Source organism: Dunckerocampus dactyliophorus, chromosome 8, assembly GCF_027744805.1.
Source record: "Dunckerocampus dactyliophorus isolate RoL2022-P2 chromosome 8, RoL_Ddac_1.1, whole genome shotgun sequence".
Lineage (NCBI taxonomy): Eukaryota > Metazoa > Chordata > Actinopteri > Syngnathiformes > Syngnathidae > Dunckerocampus > Dunckerocampus dactyliophorus.
The window spans coordinates 29,499,503-29,516,426 of NC_072826.1; the positions used below are offsets into that span (position 1 = coordinate 29,499,503).

The 16,924-nt window shown below is 35.9% G+C and overlaps 1 protein-coding gene across 1 annotated transcript in view; it reads left to right on the forward strand.

Moving 5' to 3' along the window:
* LOC129186893 (guanine nucleotide-binding protein G(i) subunit alpha-2-like) overlaps positions 1-16,913 on the forward strand; it is a 77,157-nt gene extending 60,244 nt beyond the window's left edge. The window contains exons 2-9 of the mRNA XM_054785618.1: positions 1,477-1,519; positions 8,066-8,207; positions 10,197-10,357; positions 11,714-11,842; positions 13,175-13,304; positions 14,775-14,928; positions 15,957-16,151; positions 16,221-16,913. Coding sequence (XP_054641593.1) covers positions 1,477-1,519; positions 8,066-8,207; positions 10,197-10,357; positions 11,714-11,842; positions 13,175-13,304; positions 14,775-14,928; positions 15,957-16,147 — 950 coding nt within the window. The 3' untranslated portion in view covers positions 16,148-16,151; positions 16,221-16,913. The remainder of the gene's footprint in view (positions 1-1,476; positions 1,520-8,065; positions 8,208-10,196; positions 10,358-11,713; positions 11,843-13,174; positions 13,305-14,774; positions 14,929-15,956; positions 16,152-16,220) is intronic.
* Positions 16,914-16,924: the final 11 nt, after the last annotated feature.

The window sequence follows — 16,924 nt, forward strand, 5'->3', positions numbered from 1 at the left end:
ACATGGAACAGTGGTGAACTTCTTTTGAACAGGAACTAGGAGTGGCCGGCCAACCAAAATGACACCAAGAGCGTAGCGACGACTCATCTAAGAGGTCACAAAAGACCCCACAACAACATCCAAAGCACTGCAGGCCTCACTTGCCTCAGTTAAGGTCAGTGTTCATGACTCCACCATAAAAAAGACACTGGGCAAAAACGAGTTCCAAGACCAAAACCACCGCTGAACAAAAAGAACATTAAGGCTTATCTCAATTTCGCCAGAATACATCTTGATGATGCCCAAGACCTTTGGGAAAATACTCAAAAGTTGAACTTTTTGGAAGGTGTGTGTCCCATTACATCTGGCATCAAAGTAATGAAAAAGAAACATCATAAAGAACATCATACCAACAGCAAAATATGGTGGTGGTAGTGTGATGGTCTGCTTCAGGACCTGGAATAAATGGAAAACCTGTGATAAATGGAAGCATGAATTTTGCTGAAGGAGAGTGTTGGTGACCTCAAGCTGAAAGCAACTTGGGTTCTGCAGCAGGACAATGATCCAAAACACACCAGCAAGTCCACCTCTGAATGGCTGAAGACTTTGGAGTGGTCTAGTCCAAGTCCTGACCTGAATCCTATTGAGATGCTGTGGCATGACCTTAAAAAGGAAAAGCCTCCGATGAGGCTGAATGACAACAAGTCTGCAAAATTCCTCCCCAGCGCTGTAAGAGACTCATTGCAAGTTATCACAAACGCTTGATTGCAGTTGTTGCTGCTAAGGGGGGCCAACCACTTATTAGCTTTAGGGGGCAATCACTTTTTCACACAGGACCATGTAGCTTTGGATTTGTTTTCTCCCTTAATAACAAAAAGTTGAATTTAAAAACTGCATTTTGTGTTGAGTTGTGTTGTCATTGACTAATATTTACATTTGTTGGATGATCTGAAACACAAAAATAGATCAGGAAGGGGGCAAACACTTTTTCATTCCACTGTATATAAGGTATGTAAAAATTGAGGGCTTGAGGAAAGTGGTACATGTGCGCTGTACCTTTTACCTTTATTATCACCTGCACATAAATTATTACTGACTTAGTGCAAATGAGTGTTTTCTGCTGCATTTGAAAGTATAAAATGTGTATGTACTTACCACTAATGAATGTTAATGTGAGGTGATCCATCAACAGGTGGAATCAGAGTCACGGTCTACCTAAGTTTCGCTTTTGCGCTTCTCAGCCAGGCTGTGATTTTCCACCGTGAACTTTACCCAAAAAATGTCTTCCTGCATTTCAAACTGCGGTGTTAGTCACCCAGGTGGAATTCTGCTGGAGATCCAGCCAGGCAGCGCTGATGTAAATGAGAGCCGGGAGGTAAAAAGGAGTCGGGCAGGCCGAGCTTCCAGATGTGAGGAGGCCTCCCGGGCTGACTGTTTACATTTCCCGTCTAACAGGAGCGTATTTTTAACCTCTGCCTGTTTTTGTTCTCTTTGCAGGTGCTGGGGAGTCTGGCAAGAGCACCATTGTGAAGCAGATGAAGTGAGTGGCTTTTTCTCTTCCCTCTGAGAGCAGACTAAATAATTAAAGCCTTTAAATCTACAAGTGCGTACTTGTAAGAATGTGTGGTTTTATGTCTTAAAGTGGATAAGCTTACACAAATACAACGATTAATAAAACATCAAAGGAGCACATTTCGGTGGAATATTACACGTTAATATAATTATTCATTACATGGGGGTAATTCAGGGTTTTCTGCAGGACTGCAATCTATTTGTGACAGCGTGTGCAGGGTAATTGCAACATATTGCAATCTACTCATTTCATTTCTACTACGTTACACTCTTCTGCACTTTGTGTGTGTGTGTGTATGCTAGCGGCCCCGCCTCCACCCACCGAGATAAAGTGTATGACTGACAAAAGGGCTCACTCCGTTCATGCTGTTGTTGTATGGAACAAACACGCCAAGGGGCTGAAGCCGATGCCCAGAGTGAACGCTCTGCTATGCACATGGCAATATGTTGATGATCCACTTCATTTTCATTTATTGTGCGATGAATCAGTTTGTCATCGTCCCAGGCCGAGTGGCCACAAGACAAATTTTGTCTGAACGAGAAATCTTGTCACGTTTTCATCTCACAAGATCTTGTGGCACCACTAATTATTCATTAAAAAATGTGCATGTTTCTAAGCCTAAAAATGGCTGAATGAAGTAAAATACAAACATAAGGCATTCAGAAGACGCATTTAAAGACGTTATAGTGATGTGTGGTATTGTACACTGGTCACTAGGTGTCAGTAATGTTGTAGTGAGACAGACAAGCACCAGACTCGGTGGCAGGAACAACAGGCTTTTAACAACAGGCTCAATAATCCCTAACACGGGCTACTGCTGCGGCCGTAACCCACACCAAATTAAAACTCGGAACACCTGACGTCACTTTCGGCACGAGTCTTATTTATGCCGTGAATGTCATATTTTCTCTTTTTATGTCTCGTATACGGAGTGATGTGAGTGTAACTATAGGGGTGTTGTTTCATGTCTACAGGGCTCTAATAATGTTAAACTCTATTTCAAAGGTGGGAAATGGCTTTTCTATGTCTTCTGTCTTTTTGTGTAAAGGTGACTATAAGGTGTTATTTCATGTCTACAGGGCCCTCATATTGTTAAAAACTGTATTTAGAAAGTGCCAAACACGTTTTCTGTGTCTTATTTTACCTTATTATGGCCACTTTATTGGGTAATAGGAGTGTAAAGGTGACTCTAGGAATGTTATTTAGAGGGTTATCTAGAGGGCTCTAATGCTGTTAAAAACGGTATTTAGAAGGTGGTGAACCGGTTTTCTATGCCTTATATGTCTTATTTTCTTTTATTATGTCTACTATGTTGGGTAATAGGTTTGTAAGGGTGATTACTGGGGTGTTATTTCATGTCTAGAGGGCTCTAATGTTAAAAACAGTATTTAGAAGGTGCTAATCAGGTTTTGTATGCTCTGCCTATGAGTATAAATATTCCTTTTATGACTACGGAATGGCACTTCACTTGTCATTGGTTGTGTCTGGAACCAATTACCCGCCATCAACGAGGGATTACTGTATTCTTGTTGACAATCTGTCATAATTGCGCTACAAATATGCTAATGCTTCGGGGTTTGTACGAGTTGAAGCGGTAGATTGAACTCTTTGTGCCCCAAAGTCTCATCATGCAAAGGAACGCCCCCTTCAATGAATAATAGCGTTTTTAAGCGCTCGTAAATGAGGTCAATTACATATTACTCACATATTACAGGCTCAAACTATCATCCATGTTGAGGAGAAATAGTTCACATCAGCAAATGAAGCAGTGGAGTCCTACTGCCTTTAATTGACTCCGTTTTGTTTCTGTTGGTTTTTGCGCTTGTGAGTGGATCAATAAAACAAATAGGATGCTTCGGCTCCGCAAGGATCTCCAAGGATGTAATGGCTGCCAGTTTGCTTCCCAGTCGGGCAAATCAAAGCTCCAATTTTTAAAAGCATTGTTTGCACAAGGAGGGAACAGTGGGGGCTTTCAATCTTCTGAGCCGTCTTGCTGCTTCTCAGTGGGCCGGCTTGCATTTTAATGAGCTTTCATTTAGCACATCGCGCACCATCCAGCATCCTGGCGGCGCCAGCGACCGCTCTCTGGTCGCTGACGAGCAAAGCCAGGGGAGAGACGCTTGGTGCGCAGCCCAGAAAGCTCCCGTCTCCTCTGCCTGTTTGCGCTTTTGCTACCGCGCGCCGCCTCCTGTCAATCTGGCCTGGCGTGTGTGTTTGGGCGGGAGCCCCCAGTGGATCGTACCTTTTGTTTATAAGATCATAGAATTCATTAAATGAGATTGCTTGATGTTTGCATAACCCTGCAAACATCCCTTCAGATACGCTTGTCACCGCAAAGCCACAGTAAGGGCAAATCACAACGGGGGTGTCCGATTGTAAAAATAAGATCAATGCATTATTAATGAGTTATATATCACTGGATGTTACACTAATTAGCTTTTTATAACACAAAGCTAAGATGTTTTGTTGAGATGGTTGATCAGTGGAAATATGGACTAGACAGCTGATGTGTGGCGTATTTTCAAGTCTGAGTTTGTGGTCTCATTCGGTACAATTTTCATGTTTAAGATGAATTTAGGTATTATTTATACGCGCAAAGTTATCGAGTTCTTCCTCGTTTCTTTGACAAAATGCCTTCATCAGTGCTTTCTGACCTTGGACATGTTTTTATGTTTCAAAACATGGCTTTATTATATATTTATTTCATTTGATTTTCTATAGAAAAAAATATATAAATATAATATATGAATATATTTAATTATAATAAATGTTACAATATTAGTTTTATTAATATTATATTAATATAACAATGTGTTTTAATATTTTTATGCATTTTAGTATAATTAGTCATACACCTTTTTTTGCATCATGAATTTATACATTAGTTTTTTTTATTTAATGTACATAAAATAGAATGTTTCTTGGAGTCTATTAATCTTTATATTTTTTTATTCTTATTAATACTGTATATATTTAATTTTGTATTATGTAAAAATATTTGATTATAATATATTAATATATTTATATTATAATATATAATAATATTTAAATTAATACTGTATTAATATAAAATATATATAAAAAAGTATATGTATTAAAGTTTTATATTTATTAATAATACACCTTTTTTGCAAGATGCATGTATACGTAAATTTATTTTTAATTTATTTAATACATATAAAATGAAATATAAACGCTTTTCCCTTAAATTGAATCTTTTAATTTTAATATATTTTTATTTACATTAATATATCAATATACAGTATTTATTTAATTCTGTATTTTATTGAAAAATATGTCATTATAATATATTCATATATTTAATTGTAATTCTAAGAAATATTATTGTAACAGTGTATAAAAAAACTAATGCATTTGCTTGGTTTGGCTTAAATAAAAGTATAACAAATTATATAAAATAAATAAAGGAATACATAAATATAAAAATCAAAATGACTTATGAAATTGTAAAAAGTAATAAATAAACATAAAAATAAACATGACTTCAATAAAAACGTCCAAAATAATGAATACAAATAAAATGGCTTAAATGAAAATGGGTTGCAACTTAGTGACCTTAGTGACCTTAGTGACCGGTTGGATCATTTCACAACTTGTGGCTTGTTTGTGTTCCCACAAATCATTTCATACAGTAGAGGATACTAATCGTTTTACATGCCGAAAACCACGTGAAATCATTCTAAACAAGTGAACGGAACTTATTACTCAGGCAGACTTCTCATGCACCCTGGATAGATGGAACTCAACAGTCGTATCAAATTGCCGGCGCTCGCAACTTTCTTTGGCCTCACGGCGGGTTATTTAAGTTACCACTTTTTACGAGTACATTCACCGCTTTATTCTCCTACATTTACCACTTTTTCTGGTAATAATAGACTTTTTGCTCGAAAATGTACAACTTTTTCTTGTAAATTTGACTCTTTCTCATAAATTTACAACTTTTTTTCTCATCATTTTTACACTTTATTCTTGTGATAGAACAACTTTTTTGCTCGTAAATTTACAACTTTTTCTCGTAAATTTGACTTTTTTTCTCGAAATGTACAACTTGCTTTTCATAAATTTACAATTTTATTCTTGTAAATTCCGACTTTTTATCCTCGTAAATTTGACTTTTTTTGTTGTAAATGTAAACAAAAAGTTTTCTCCATAAATTTTCAACTTTTTTTCTGTAAATTGTAAGTTATTGTAAGTTTATTCATGTAATATTACAACTTACGAGAGTTTTGTCATAAATTTACAACTTTAATCTCATAGTATTACTATTATTTTGCTCGTAAATGTGCAACGTTTTCTCGTAAATGTATGACTTTTTTTCTCATAAATGTACAACTTTCTTTTCATACATTTACAATTTCTTAAATTGTAAATTACAACTTTTTTTCCTCGTAAATTTGACTTTTTTGGAGGGTAAATGTATAACGTTTTTGTCACAAATGTTCAACTTTTGTTTAAGACTTTATTCTCGTAAATTTACGACTTTATTCACGTAATATTACAACTCACGAGTTTTTTTTCTCAGAAGTTTACGACTTTATTCTTGTGTAATATTACAACTTTTTTGCTCGTAAATTTACAACTTTTTCTCGTAAATTTGACTTTTTTTCTCGAAATGTACAACTTGCTTTTCATAAATTTACAATTTTATTCTTGTAAATTCCGACTTTTTATCCTCGTAAATTTGACTTTTTTTGTTGTAAATGTAAACAAAAAGTTTTCTCCATAAATTTTCAACTTTTTTTCTGTAAATTGTAAGTTATTGTAAGTTTATTCATGTAATATTACAACTTACGAGAGTTTTGTCATAAATTTACAACTTTAATCTCGTAGTATTACTATCATTTTGCTCGTAAATGTGCAACGTTTTCTCGTAAATGTATGACTTTTTTTCTCATAAATGTACAACTTTCTTTTCATACATTTACAATTTCTTAAATTGTAAATTACAACTTTTTTTCCTCGTAAATTTGACTTTTTTGGAGGGTAAATGTATAACGTTTTTGTCACAAATGTTCAACTTTTGTTTAAGACTTTATTCTCGTAAATTTACGACTTTATTCACGTAATATTACAACTCACGAGTTTTTTTTCTCAGAAGTTTACGACTTTATTCTTGTGTAATATTACAACTATTTTGCTCGTAAATTTACAAGTTTTTCTCAAATTTGACTTTTTTTCTCAAATGTATAATTTTATTCTCGTAATATTACACGTTTTTTCCCTCGTAAATGTATTTTTTTTCATAAATGTACAATTTTTTTTCTCATAAATTTACAATTTTATTCTCGTAATATTACAACTGTTTTGCTCGTAAATTTACAACTTTGTCTCGTGAATGTGACTCATTTTCTCGTGATTGTACAACTTCCATCCATCCGTTTTCTATGCCGCTTCTCCTCATTTGGGTCATGGGGGTATGCTGGAGCCTATCCCAGCTGACTTCGGGATTTTTTTCATAAATTTTCAACTTTATTCTCGTAAATTCCGACTTTTTTTCTTGCAAATGTATGACTTTTTTCTTGTAAATCTCAAACGTTTTTCTCACAAATTTTCAACTTTTTTCTGTAAATTTAAGTTTTTTTTCCTCATAAATTTACGACTTTATTCTCGGGTAAATTTTTAACTTAACTTTAGTAAATTAACTTTAATATTTAAGTGAACTTTTTTGCTCGTAAATTTACTACTTTGTCTCGTACATTTTACTTTTTTGTAATAAATTTATAACTTTATTCTCATATTACGCCTTGTAAATTTGACTTTTTGCTCGTAAATTTACAACTTTTTATCCTAAATGTGACTTTTTTCTCATAAATTTAAAACTTTATTCTCATATTATTACTTTTTTTTCCCTCATAAATGTATGACTTTTTTTTCTCTTAGATTTACAAGATTATTTCTTGTAAATTTACGACTTTTTTCTCGTAAATGTACAACTTCCTTTCTTGTAAATTTAAAAGACTTTATTCTTGTAAATTTACGACTTTATTCACGTAATATTACAATTTCCGCGTTTTTCTCATAAATGTACAACTTTATTCTTGTGTAATTACACTTTTTTGTCATAAATTTACAACTTTTTTGAATTAAGGGTTACGAACTAATTTTATTCTCATAATATTCAGACTTTTTTCACTTGTAGTTGGATGACTTTTTTTCTCGTAAATTGACAACGTTTTTTCTTGTAAATGTATGACTTTATTCTCGTAAATTTGACTTTTTTTTAAATTTACAAGTTTTTTTTTCTCGTGAATTTAAGACTTCAATCTTGTAAACGTATGACTTTATTCACGTAGTACTACAACTTTTTTCTCATACATTAACAACTTTTTCTTGTAAATGTGCAGCTTTATTCTGGAAATCCCAGATGTTTTTTTTGTCAATGTGGCCCTAATACCGTGGTGCTAATAAGATCCTAATAACGACTACTACTAAATACAGTAAGGATGCTAATAAAATGGTGCAAGGCATTGAGGGAAACTTGTTTTTTTGCAGGATCATCCACGAGGACGGCTACTCGGAAGACGAGTGCAAGCAGTACAGAGCGGTGGTGTACAGCAACACCATCCAGTCCATCATGGCCATCATCAAAGCCATGGCCAACCTCAAGATTGACTACGAGGAGGCCGGCAGGGCGGTAGGTCAACACCAACCAAGAGGTGACCTGTCGTGCGTCGTAAGAATAAGAACGAGGCTTGAATAAATCTTCAGGGAAGCTGCTTCAGCGCGGTGTCACTTATCTGCTCCGCCCGGCGATACCGTCTCTTCTCATCGCCATCAAAGCCGCTGAGTTGCCTTCATCTGTAACACCCGTACGCCGCCCCGACAATGGTTCAGCTGCATTTAATGAACTATGAACCATCGAGGGAATCGTACGACCTCATACGTGACTTCGTGGGGAAAACGAAAGAGCAAAATGGAAATAAAAACTGATGGGTTATCCTTTATGGTCTTATGGTCAATTTTCACTGCTCAAAGTAAATAACTGGTGCAGATAATGATGATGATAATAATAATAATATGAAATAAAATAGAAGATGAGAAATAACTCATTAAAAACTATTGCAGAAAGAATTCAAGTGTAAAATACATGAATAAATGATGAAAAATAATACATAACATCAGAATCACAACCGCTTATGCATTTATTGGAACAGCTGGAAAATACTCTCATTCCTAACGAGTGCATACATTTTTGGGGCTTTTTAAAAAATGATTTTTAAAATTCCATGAATATGATTTCACTTTGAGTATTCATCTTGTAATGCTACCACTATTACTACCACAACGGATAATTATTATTATGATCGGTATGATTGATAGCCCACTACGCTGGGAAACAAAGAAAGATAATGACAATGAAATATTAATTTAAAAAAGAATCCATTCTATTCAATATTTCTATGAACAGTCTTAAAGGAACTTTTATGGCCTTATTGTGTTTATTACTTACTTCCTACATCATGTAAATATAATTATTATGAGGAGTGGAATTATATTATCATGTTTGATAGCCCACTCTGCTAAAAAAAAAAAAAAAAAAAGTAAATTGAAAAAAAAAAATGACAATGAAATATGAATAAATTAATAAAAAATCAATTCTATACATTTAAACTGTATGAACAGTAATAAAGTCAACTTGTATTAACTTATTTATTATATTACATGTATTACTTTAAATCATTTGATAAAGAAATCATTTAAATATACAAATATAATACACACATAAAATACACTAAATCATAATTAAAATCATATATTTTCAAAAATAATGCTAATTTTTGTAAAAACTTTTGCAGAACTTTCATGAACATTTTTAGTTATGCATTTTTGTATTCACTTTATTTCACTTTAAAGATACTTATTTTACTATTATTATTATTATTATTATTGTTGTTGTTGTTATATTATCATATTTTATAGCCCACTAAGAAAAATAAATTAAAACTGTTGAGAAATAATTACAACCTATAAAACAATTAAAAGTTTTTACAATAATGATAATAAAAAACAATAAATAATTAAAATACCATTTTAAAAAAGAATATTTGTAAACGTGTTTGCAGAAACATTTTGGGCGATTTATTATTGTATTGATGATCTTATTATGAATTATTATGACATCTTTATATTTGATGGTCCAGTCGGGTAAAAAGGCAGGTGAAGACATTTGACTATTTGTATATTTGCACTTCTTGGTAAAACAAAACTGCATAACCGACATAGCGAGTAATAATAATAATAATAATAATAATAATAATAATAAGACAAGGAAGGAAACATGTGGTCTGTTGCCACAGGAGCGTCTTTGTTGCTCCAAACTCCACACTTTCTGATCAATGCTGGGCATTTTATGAGCTGGTCCTGCCGCATCCTCGTTAGCTTCCTGGTCAATTTCTTTGAATGCTCTCCTGCTTCCTTCATGGCAGCAGTGGCGCTCCCACGGCTGCACTCCCCACTCTTGATTTATGTGGAAAAAGCATCATTAGTCAGGCCCCCCTCCTCCTTTGTTTGCTGCTGTTGCTTCCCCGGGCTTGATGCGGCGTCTCATCAGCCTGGGTGAATGTCACGCGCCGCTCCCTCGCCACTAATCTGATCCGTCTGATGTCTGCGTTTGCGTTGTCAGGATGACGCCCGCCAACTGTTTGCGCTGTCCGCGCCGGCCGAGGAGCAGGGCGTCCTGCCGGAGGACCTGTCCAACGTCATCCAGCGACTGTGGGCCGACGGCGGCGTCCAGAGCTGCTTCGCAAGGGCCCGAGAGTATCAGCTCAATGACTCGGCTGCCTAGTGAGTGGCCACTCTGATAATCATCAACGACATCAAAAGGGCCTCATGTTGACTTGCAGCCTGTTGCTTCTGTACTTCGACTCATTTTAGTTGCTAACGCGCAGCAGCAGGCACACATTTCACAAGATGGAAGTCCAAATATGAAGAGACAAACGGTGCACTCTAACAGGAAAAGGTCGTCATTGTACGACAATAAGGTCATACGAGGCAAAATGTCATTTTAGTAGCAAAAAGTTGAAGTATTAAAGAATTATTTTTCTAAAGATGTAATAAAAAATAAAAATAAAAATAAAGTTGTAGGATTGTTGGAAAAATAGGATGTGGAAAAAGTCTAAATATGATGACAATAAAGTCATCATATTAATGGAAGAAAATTGACAAGCAGGAAGTTGAAATAGTTGGAAAAAAAAACAGCAAAAACAACAAAAACTGCTGTAATTTTATGAGATTAAAGAGAAAATATTGAGAGAAAAATGTTATATTCTAATTAGAAAAAAGTTGCAATTTTACAAGAATAAACTCAAAATAAACTCAAAATCGTAGCATCAAGTAGAATTTTTATTTTCTTTTTAAGTCATAAAAAACCAACACACTATAAAGTTGTCTTTTTTTTTTTTTAAATAGGATGTGGAAAAAGTCTAAATATGATGACAATAAAGTCATCATATTAGTGGAAGAAAGTTGACAAGAAGGAAGTTGAAGTTGTAATTTTACAAGATTGAGAGAAAAAAGTGATATTCTAATTTGAAAAAAGTTGCAATTTTACGAGAATAAACTCAAAATATTACGAGGCAAAATAATAATAATAATATTAGCAGCATTAAGTTGAAATATTAAAGAAAAAATATGTTCTTTTTTTTTTTTTTTTAAGCCGTAATTAAAAAAAACAAAAACAAAATAAAGTTGTAATTTTTTGTAAATTAGGATGCAGGAAAAGTCCAAATATTATGGCAATAAAATCATAATATTATGAGAAGGAAATTTACAAGAAGGAAGTTTGGGGGAAAAAAACAGCAGAAATGCGAAAGACAAACAACAGCTGTACAAATATTTGGAGGAAAAATAATGTCATTGTCGCGTCATGAAGTTGAAATGTGTTTTTGAAGTTGTAAAACTATGAAAAGCAGCACTAAAGTCCCACATATGACTTGCATGCAAGTCCATCTACGAGCGCGGAGTGTAAAGCCTATTTCCTCCTCGCTTGTGGTCAATTAGAACCCTGCTGCCGGGCGGCGGCGTTCTGCCAGCACCAGGTACTTTCCCTTTTTCTCAGGGCTGTGCCACCTGAAACGAGCTCCAGCCACGCCAGGGCGCCGCTTGGTAAATATGTTTTACTTTCATTCCCAACCTTTTTAGCTACTTGAACGACTTGGAGAGGATAGCCAAGCCCGATTACATCCCCACGCAGCAGGACGTGCTGCGAACCCGGGTCAAGACCACGGGCATCGTGGAAACCCACTTCACCTTCAAAGACCTGCACTTCAAGTAAGAGTCCAGATGACACGTGTGTGTGTGTGTGTGTGTGTGTGTGTGTGTTGCTCCCCTGCCTCGCTTCTAATATTAAGCACAATTCTTGATGTTGCGGTGATTGAAGATGAAAGCACCAACATTGCAAGAGAACGGATGAAAAAAGAAGTCAGACGCGCATCAAAATAAAGAAATAAAAACAGGGTTTGAATATTATGAGGAAAACGTTGTCATATCATATTGAAAGGGCGGCCATTTGAGAAGAATGAAGGTGTCATATTTTAAGAAAACAAATGTCATATCATAATAAACGGGCCAATAAAACGTTAAAATCATTCAAGAAAATAATGGGATCCAATAAGCTGAATAGTTTTTATGAGCATAAAGTTGGAATATTTCCAGAAAAATATTGTAAGAGCATAATAAAAAAACATAATTTCATGAGAATGAAGTTATATTTTTAATATGATAAAAGGTGATCATTTTACAAGAATAAAATTGGAATACTTAAAGGAAAAAATTATAATGAAGGGGCCATAATTGGTCAAGGACAAAGTTATTGTATTATTATTATTATTATTATTATTATTATTATATAAAGGGTGATAATTCTGATAATAAAGTTATTAATAAATAAAGTAAAAATATAAAAAGAGGATAATCATTTTACACAAAGTTGGAATATTTAAGCAAAAAATCTTAATATTATAATAAAAGGGTCATAATTTGCTGAGAATTAAGTTGTACTATTTCAAGAAGAAAATGAATATAATAATCATAAAAGTGTCGTCGTTTTATGAAAATAAAGTTTTAATATTGAATATAATTCTGAAAGCATGGTTTTTACGATAAAAAATGAATATAATCATCATAAATGGGTGGTCATTTTATTAAAATAAAGTTGTAATATTTCAAGAGCAAAATGGAAATATCACAATAAAAGGCTCAACATTTTCGGAGTCATTTTATGCTCGTAAAGTTGTAATATTCCACACGCGGCCGCGATTGCATCACCAACAGCCTCGCCAACGCCAAACAATACTTTTAGTCTGCCTCGCGTGCGTGCGTGTGTGTGTGTGTGTGTGCGTGTGTGTGTGCGTGTGTGTGTGTGTGTGCGTGCGTGTGTCTTTGCCCAAACTTGAATAGCATGTGTGCGTGTGTGTGTGTGTGTAGGTGTGTGTGTGTGTGTGTGCGTGTGTGTCTTTGGCCAAACTTGAACAGCGTGTGTTCGTGTCTGTGTGTGTGTGTCTGTGTGTGTCTTTGCCCAAACTTGAATAGCGTGTGTGTGTGTGTGCGTGCGTGTGCGTGTGTCTTTGCCCAAACTTGAATCGCGTGTGTGCGTGTGCGCAGGATGTTTGATGTGGGAGGCCAGCGCTCCGAGAGGAAGAAGTGGATCCACTGCTTCGAGGGCGTGACAGCCATCATCTTCTGCGTGGCCATGAGCGCCTACGACCTGGTCCTGGCCGAAGACGAGGAGATGGTGAGTTTACTGCGTCGCGCCTCAAAAAGCCACGCAACGACTTGCCAGTGAGGGCGCCCTCGTTGGCCACCAATTCTGAACTCACGCCGCGCCAGCGGAAAAGGAAGCTTAATCGCTGCGACGCGACACTTGGGAACCTGGGAGGCGCGTCTCTTCACATGAATGATGCTTGTTTGTTTAGTACTGAGCAGCCAGGACGGGACGCGTGGCTGTGAGTATTTGGTCATGAAAATGTTGGGGTTCTCTTACAGCAGGGGTGCCCTAACTTTTTCAACCCAGGGCCGCACACTGAAATTGAAAGCATGCGGGGGTTTTTAATTTGTAAAAAGTAGGGGTGCATGATCATTATGAGGGAATTATGGCGTCATACCGATAAATCCGATTTTTGCTCTAATAACCAATCATTTAAAAAAAAAACAAACACTCCAATGAGATCAACGGACGAGCGAATCAAGCGCTCCTTTTTTTTCCTGCATGTGACGTTAACAGAATGAAGTTGTAAAATTTCAAGGGGAAAAAAATCCTAAAAGGGTCATAATTTTCTGACCATAAAGTTGTAATATTTCATGAGAAAAACATCATAAGATAATAAAAAGGTGATGTTTTTATGAGGATAGAGTTGGAATATTTCATGAAAAAAAAACATAATATAATAATAAAAAGGTCATGATTTTATGATAATAAAGTTGTACTATTCCAAAAAATAAAATAAAATAAAATAAAAAAAAAAAATATATATATATATATACTGTATCATCATAGTATAATCAAAGTGTCACAATTTTATGAGAAAAAAGTTGCAATATTTTAAGAAAGAAAATGAATATACTGTAATTATAAAAGGCTCATCATTTTCTGAGGATGAAGTTGTAATATTTTAAGAAAGAAAATGAATATAATTATAAAAGGCTCATCATTTTCTGAGGATGAAGTTGTAATATTTTAAGAAAGAAAATGAATAATAATTGGGTCGTCACTTTATGAGAGTAGTTCTATTGTAAGAGGATAAAATGAAATGAATGAATAAAGTTGGAATGTTCCATTTTTCTCCTGCCTGAGACTTGTAGACAGACATTCCCTTTAAGAGGAAGGACGTTGTACCAAATGCTCCGTGATGAGGGTGAGGAAAAACCTTATCAGCCACCTGAAACGCCAGCGCCGCGGCGTTTGAAAAGTGCAAAAGCTTTGCCAGAGACCTCCGTGGCATCACACCGGCTGCTCGGAGCGTGTGCCCGAATACAGAGCACCTTGCTGGGCCACGGCAGGCAGCTCCTTCCCTTCTATACTCTGGTTCTCCTGATAGTAGTGTCATATTTGATTCGGACTAATCAACATGTACACTTGGTCACATCCTAATCTGTTCCAGTCCTTCTTACCTCCAGGTCACTACACTACGGTATCATGAGTCTGTCCTATCCTGCACGGGTGATGTTTGAAGTAACATTTGTCGGTGACTGTTGACCCACCCAGAACCGGATGCACGAGAGCATGAAGCTGTTTGACTCCATCTGCAACAACAAGTGGTTCACGGAGACGTCCATCATCCTGTTCCTCAACAAGAAGGACCTGTTTCAGGAGAAGATCAGCCACAGCCCGCTCACCATCTGCTTCCCCGAGTACACTGGTCAGTACTGGCATCAGCACTCGCCTTGTGTCTCGCCTTTATTTGGCCTCCATGCCGTATTAGACGCTCTTCTTTCCTGGTAGAATGCGGCCTATTATTAGTCACACACGTGCACATTTAAGCGCATTTGATGTATTTTCTGCCTAAATGAAGCATTTTCAAGCATAAAATGGCTACATGAAGTCCAATACTAATACAAGTGGCCAATTGGTGTCAGTAATGTTACATTTATGGTCTTTTTTGTCTTCATTTCTCCTATTATGTGCATTTAGAAGGTTTTCTGTCTTATTTTCTTTTATTGTGTCTACTATATTGGGTAATAGGAGTGTAAAGGTGACTATGGGGGTGTTATTTCGTGTCTAGAGGGCTCTAATCATGTTTAAAAGCGCTTTGAGAAGGTTGAAGACAGGATTTCTATGCTCTAACTCCCAAAATATTCAATCTCTAAATAAAGAATCCTACTTGGTGGAAATCCACTGATCACAGGAGGATCTGGAACCACCATAACCACCATAAACCAGAGATTTCAATTTAAATAAACATAAGTAATATGTTATTTGGATTTTTTTTATATAGTGTTTTTAATTTAAATCAATTATGTATATTGCCCTATATATAATAATAATAATATATTTATTATATCTATATATTGGAATATAATAATAAATAAATATAAAAATATACTAATTTAATCTCATAAAGTGACTTAAATATGATTTTGAAAGGTCTTCAAAATGTGTAAACATTAGTTTTATTTAAAATAAATGCATACACTTCATGTTTGGATTTTATCATCATAAAATACATAAATAATATAATAAATAAGAATATATATATATATATATATATCTCATGTTTGCTGTACTATTTATCCAGTAAGTGAGGATGTGAAAAGGCTGTTAAATAGGTCGGGTTGATGATGGTCTCGAAAAGGTCTAAACGAGACTTGTTGCAACGTGCAGAGAGCGCGATTGCGGCTGCTCTTCCGGCGGCCGTGCGTAACGAAGCCGTCCGTCTCGCCCCTTCAGGCCCCAACAAGTACGAGGAGGCCCAGGCGTACATCCAGACCAAATTCGAGGACCTGAACAAGAAGAAGGACACCAAGGAGATCTACACCCACTTCACGTGCGCCACCGACACCAAGAACGTGCAGTTTGTGTTTGACGCCGTCACCGACGTCATCATCAAGAACAACCTGAAGGACTGCGGCCTCTTCTAGGGAGGTGAGCGTCACGCCGGGAAGAAAGAGGAGTAGAAGAAGGAGGATGACTTGTTGTGTATTCTTCCTGCAGGGAGCGCCGTGGGGCGCATAGGGAACGACTGCGCTGGCCAACCACCATCGTCTGTTTCCATACGCTTTTTCTAAACAACAACAACAAAAAAGACTGCCGACCCGTCAAGCCTTGCAGACCACCTCCTCTCACCACAAAAATCAGCATTTATTGTCTTTTTCTTCGTATTTCCCCCCCTCCCCCCCACGTATGCAGAGGAGGAGACAAGAGGCAAAGGCTTTGGTTTGACTTTGACAAACCGTTCGACTTTTTAGCTTATTTTGAAGAGATGCCGCATATACGCTTTTATTGTCTTAACGGTGTTTACACAGGTTGCTCATTCACTGCATCGTCGTGCATGACTCGACTATTAACGCTTACTCGTAATCTGCACCAATCAGCTAACATTCCTGTCCGAGACGAGACACGCCCGTCGTCTCGCTCATCTTTCAACTTGTGCATCTAACCTTGCGTCACCTTTTATACCCTTCATTCTGGGTGCGTGCGTGCGTCTTTACTTCTGTTTACGTCTCCTTTTATTCTTTTTCTTTTTCTCTCCTTTTCCTGCCTTGCATCTGTAGTGATAATTAATGACAGACAAAAATCTAATTCTCCAAAATGTTACTGTTTTTTTTTCCTGTCTTTTATTTTGGTAAATATTAAAAGTGCTTTAAAGTCATTGATTTAATTTAAATAAAAGTAGCCATCACTTGATTGGACTCAAG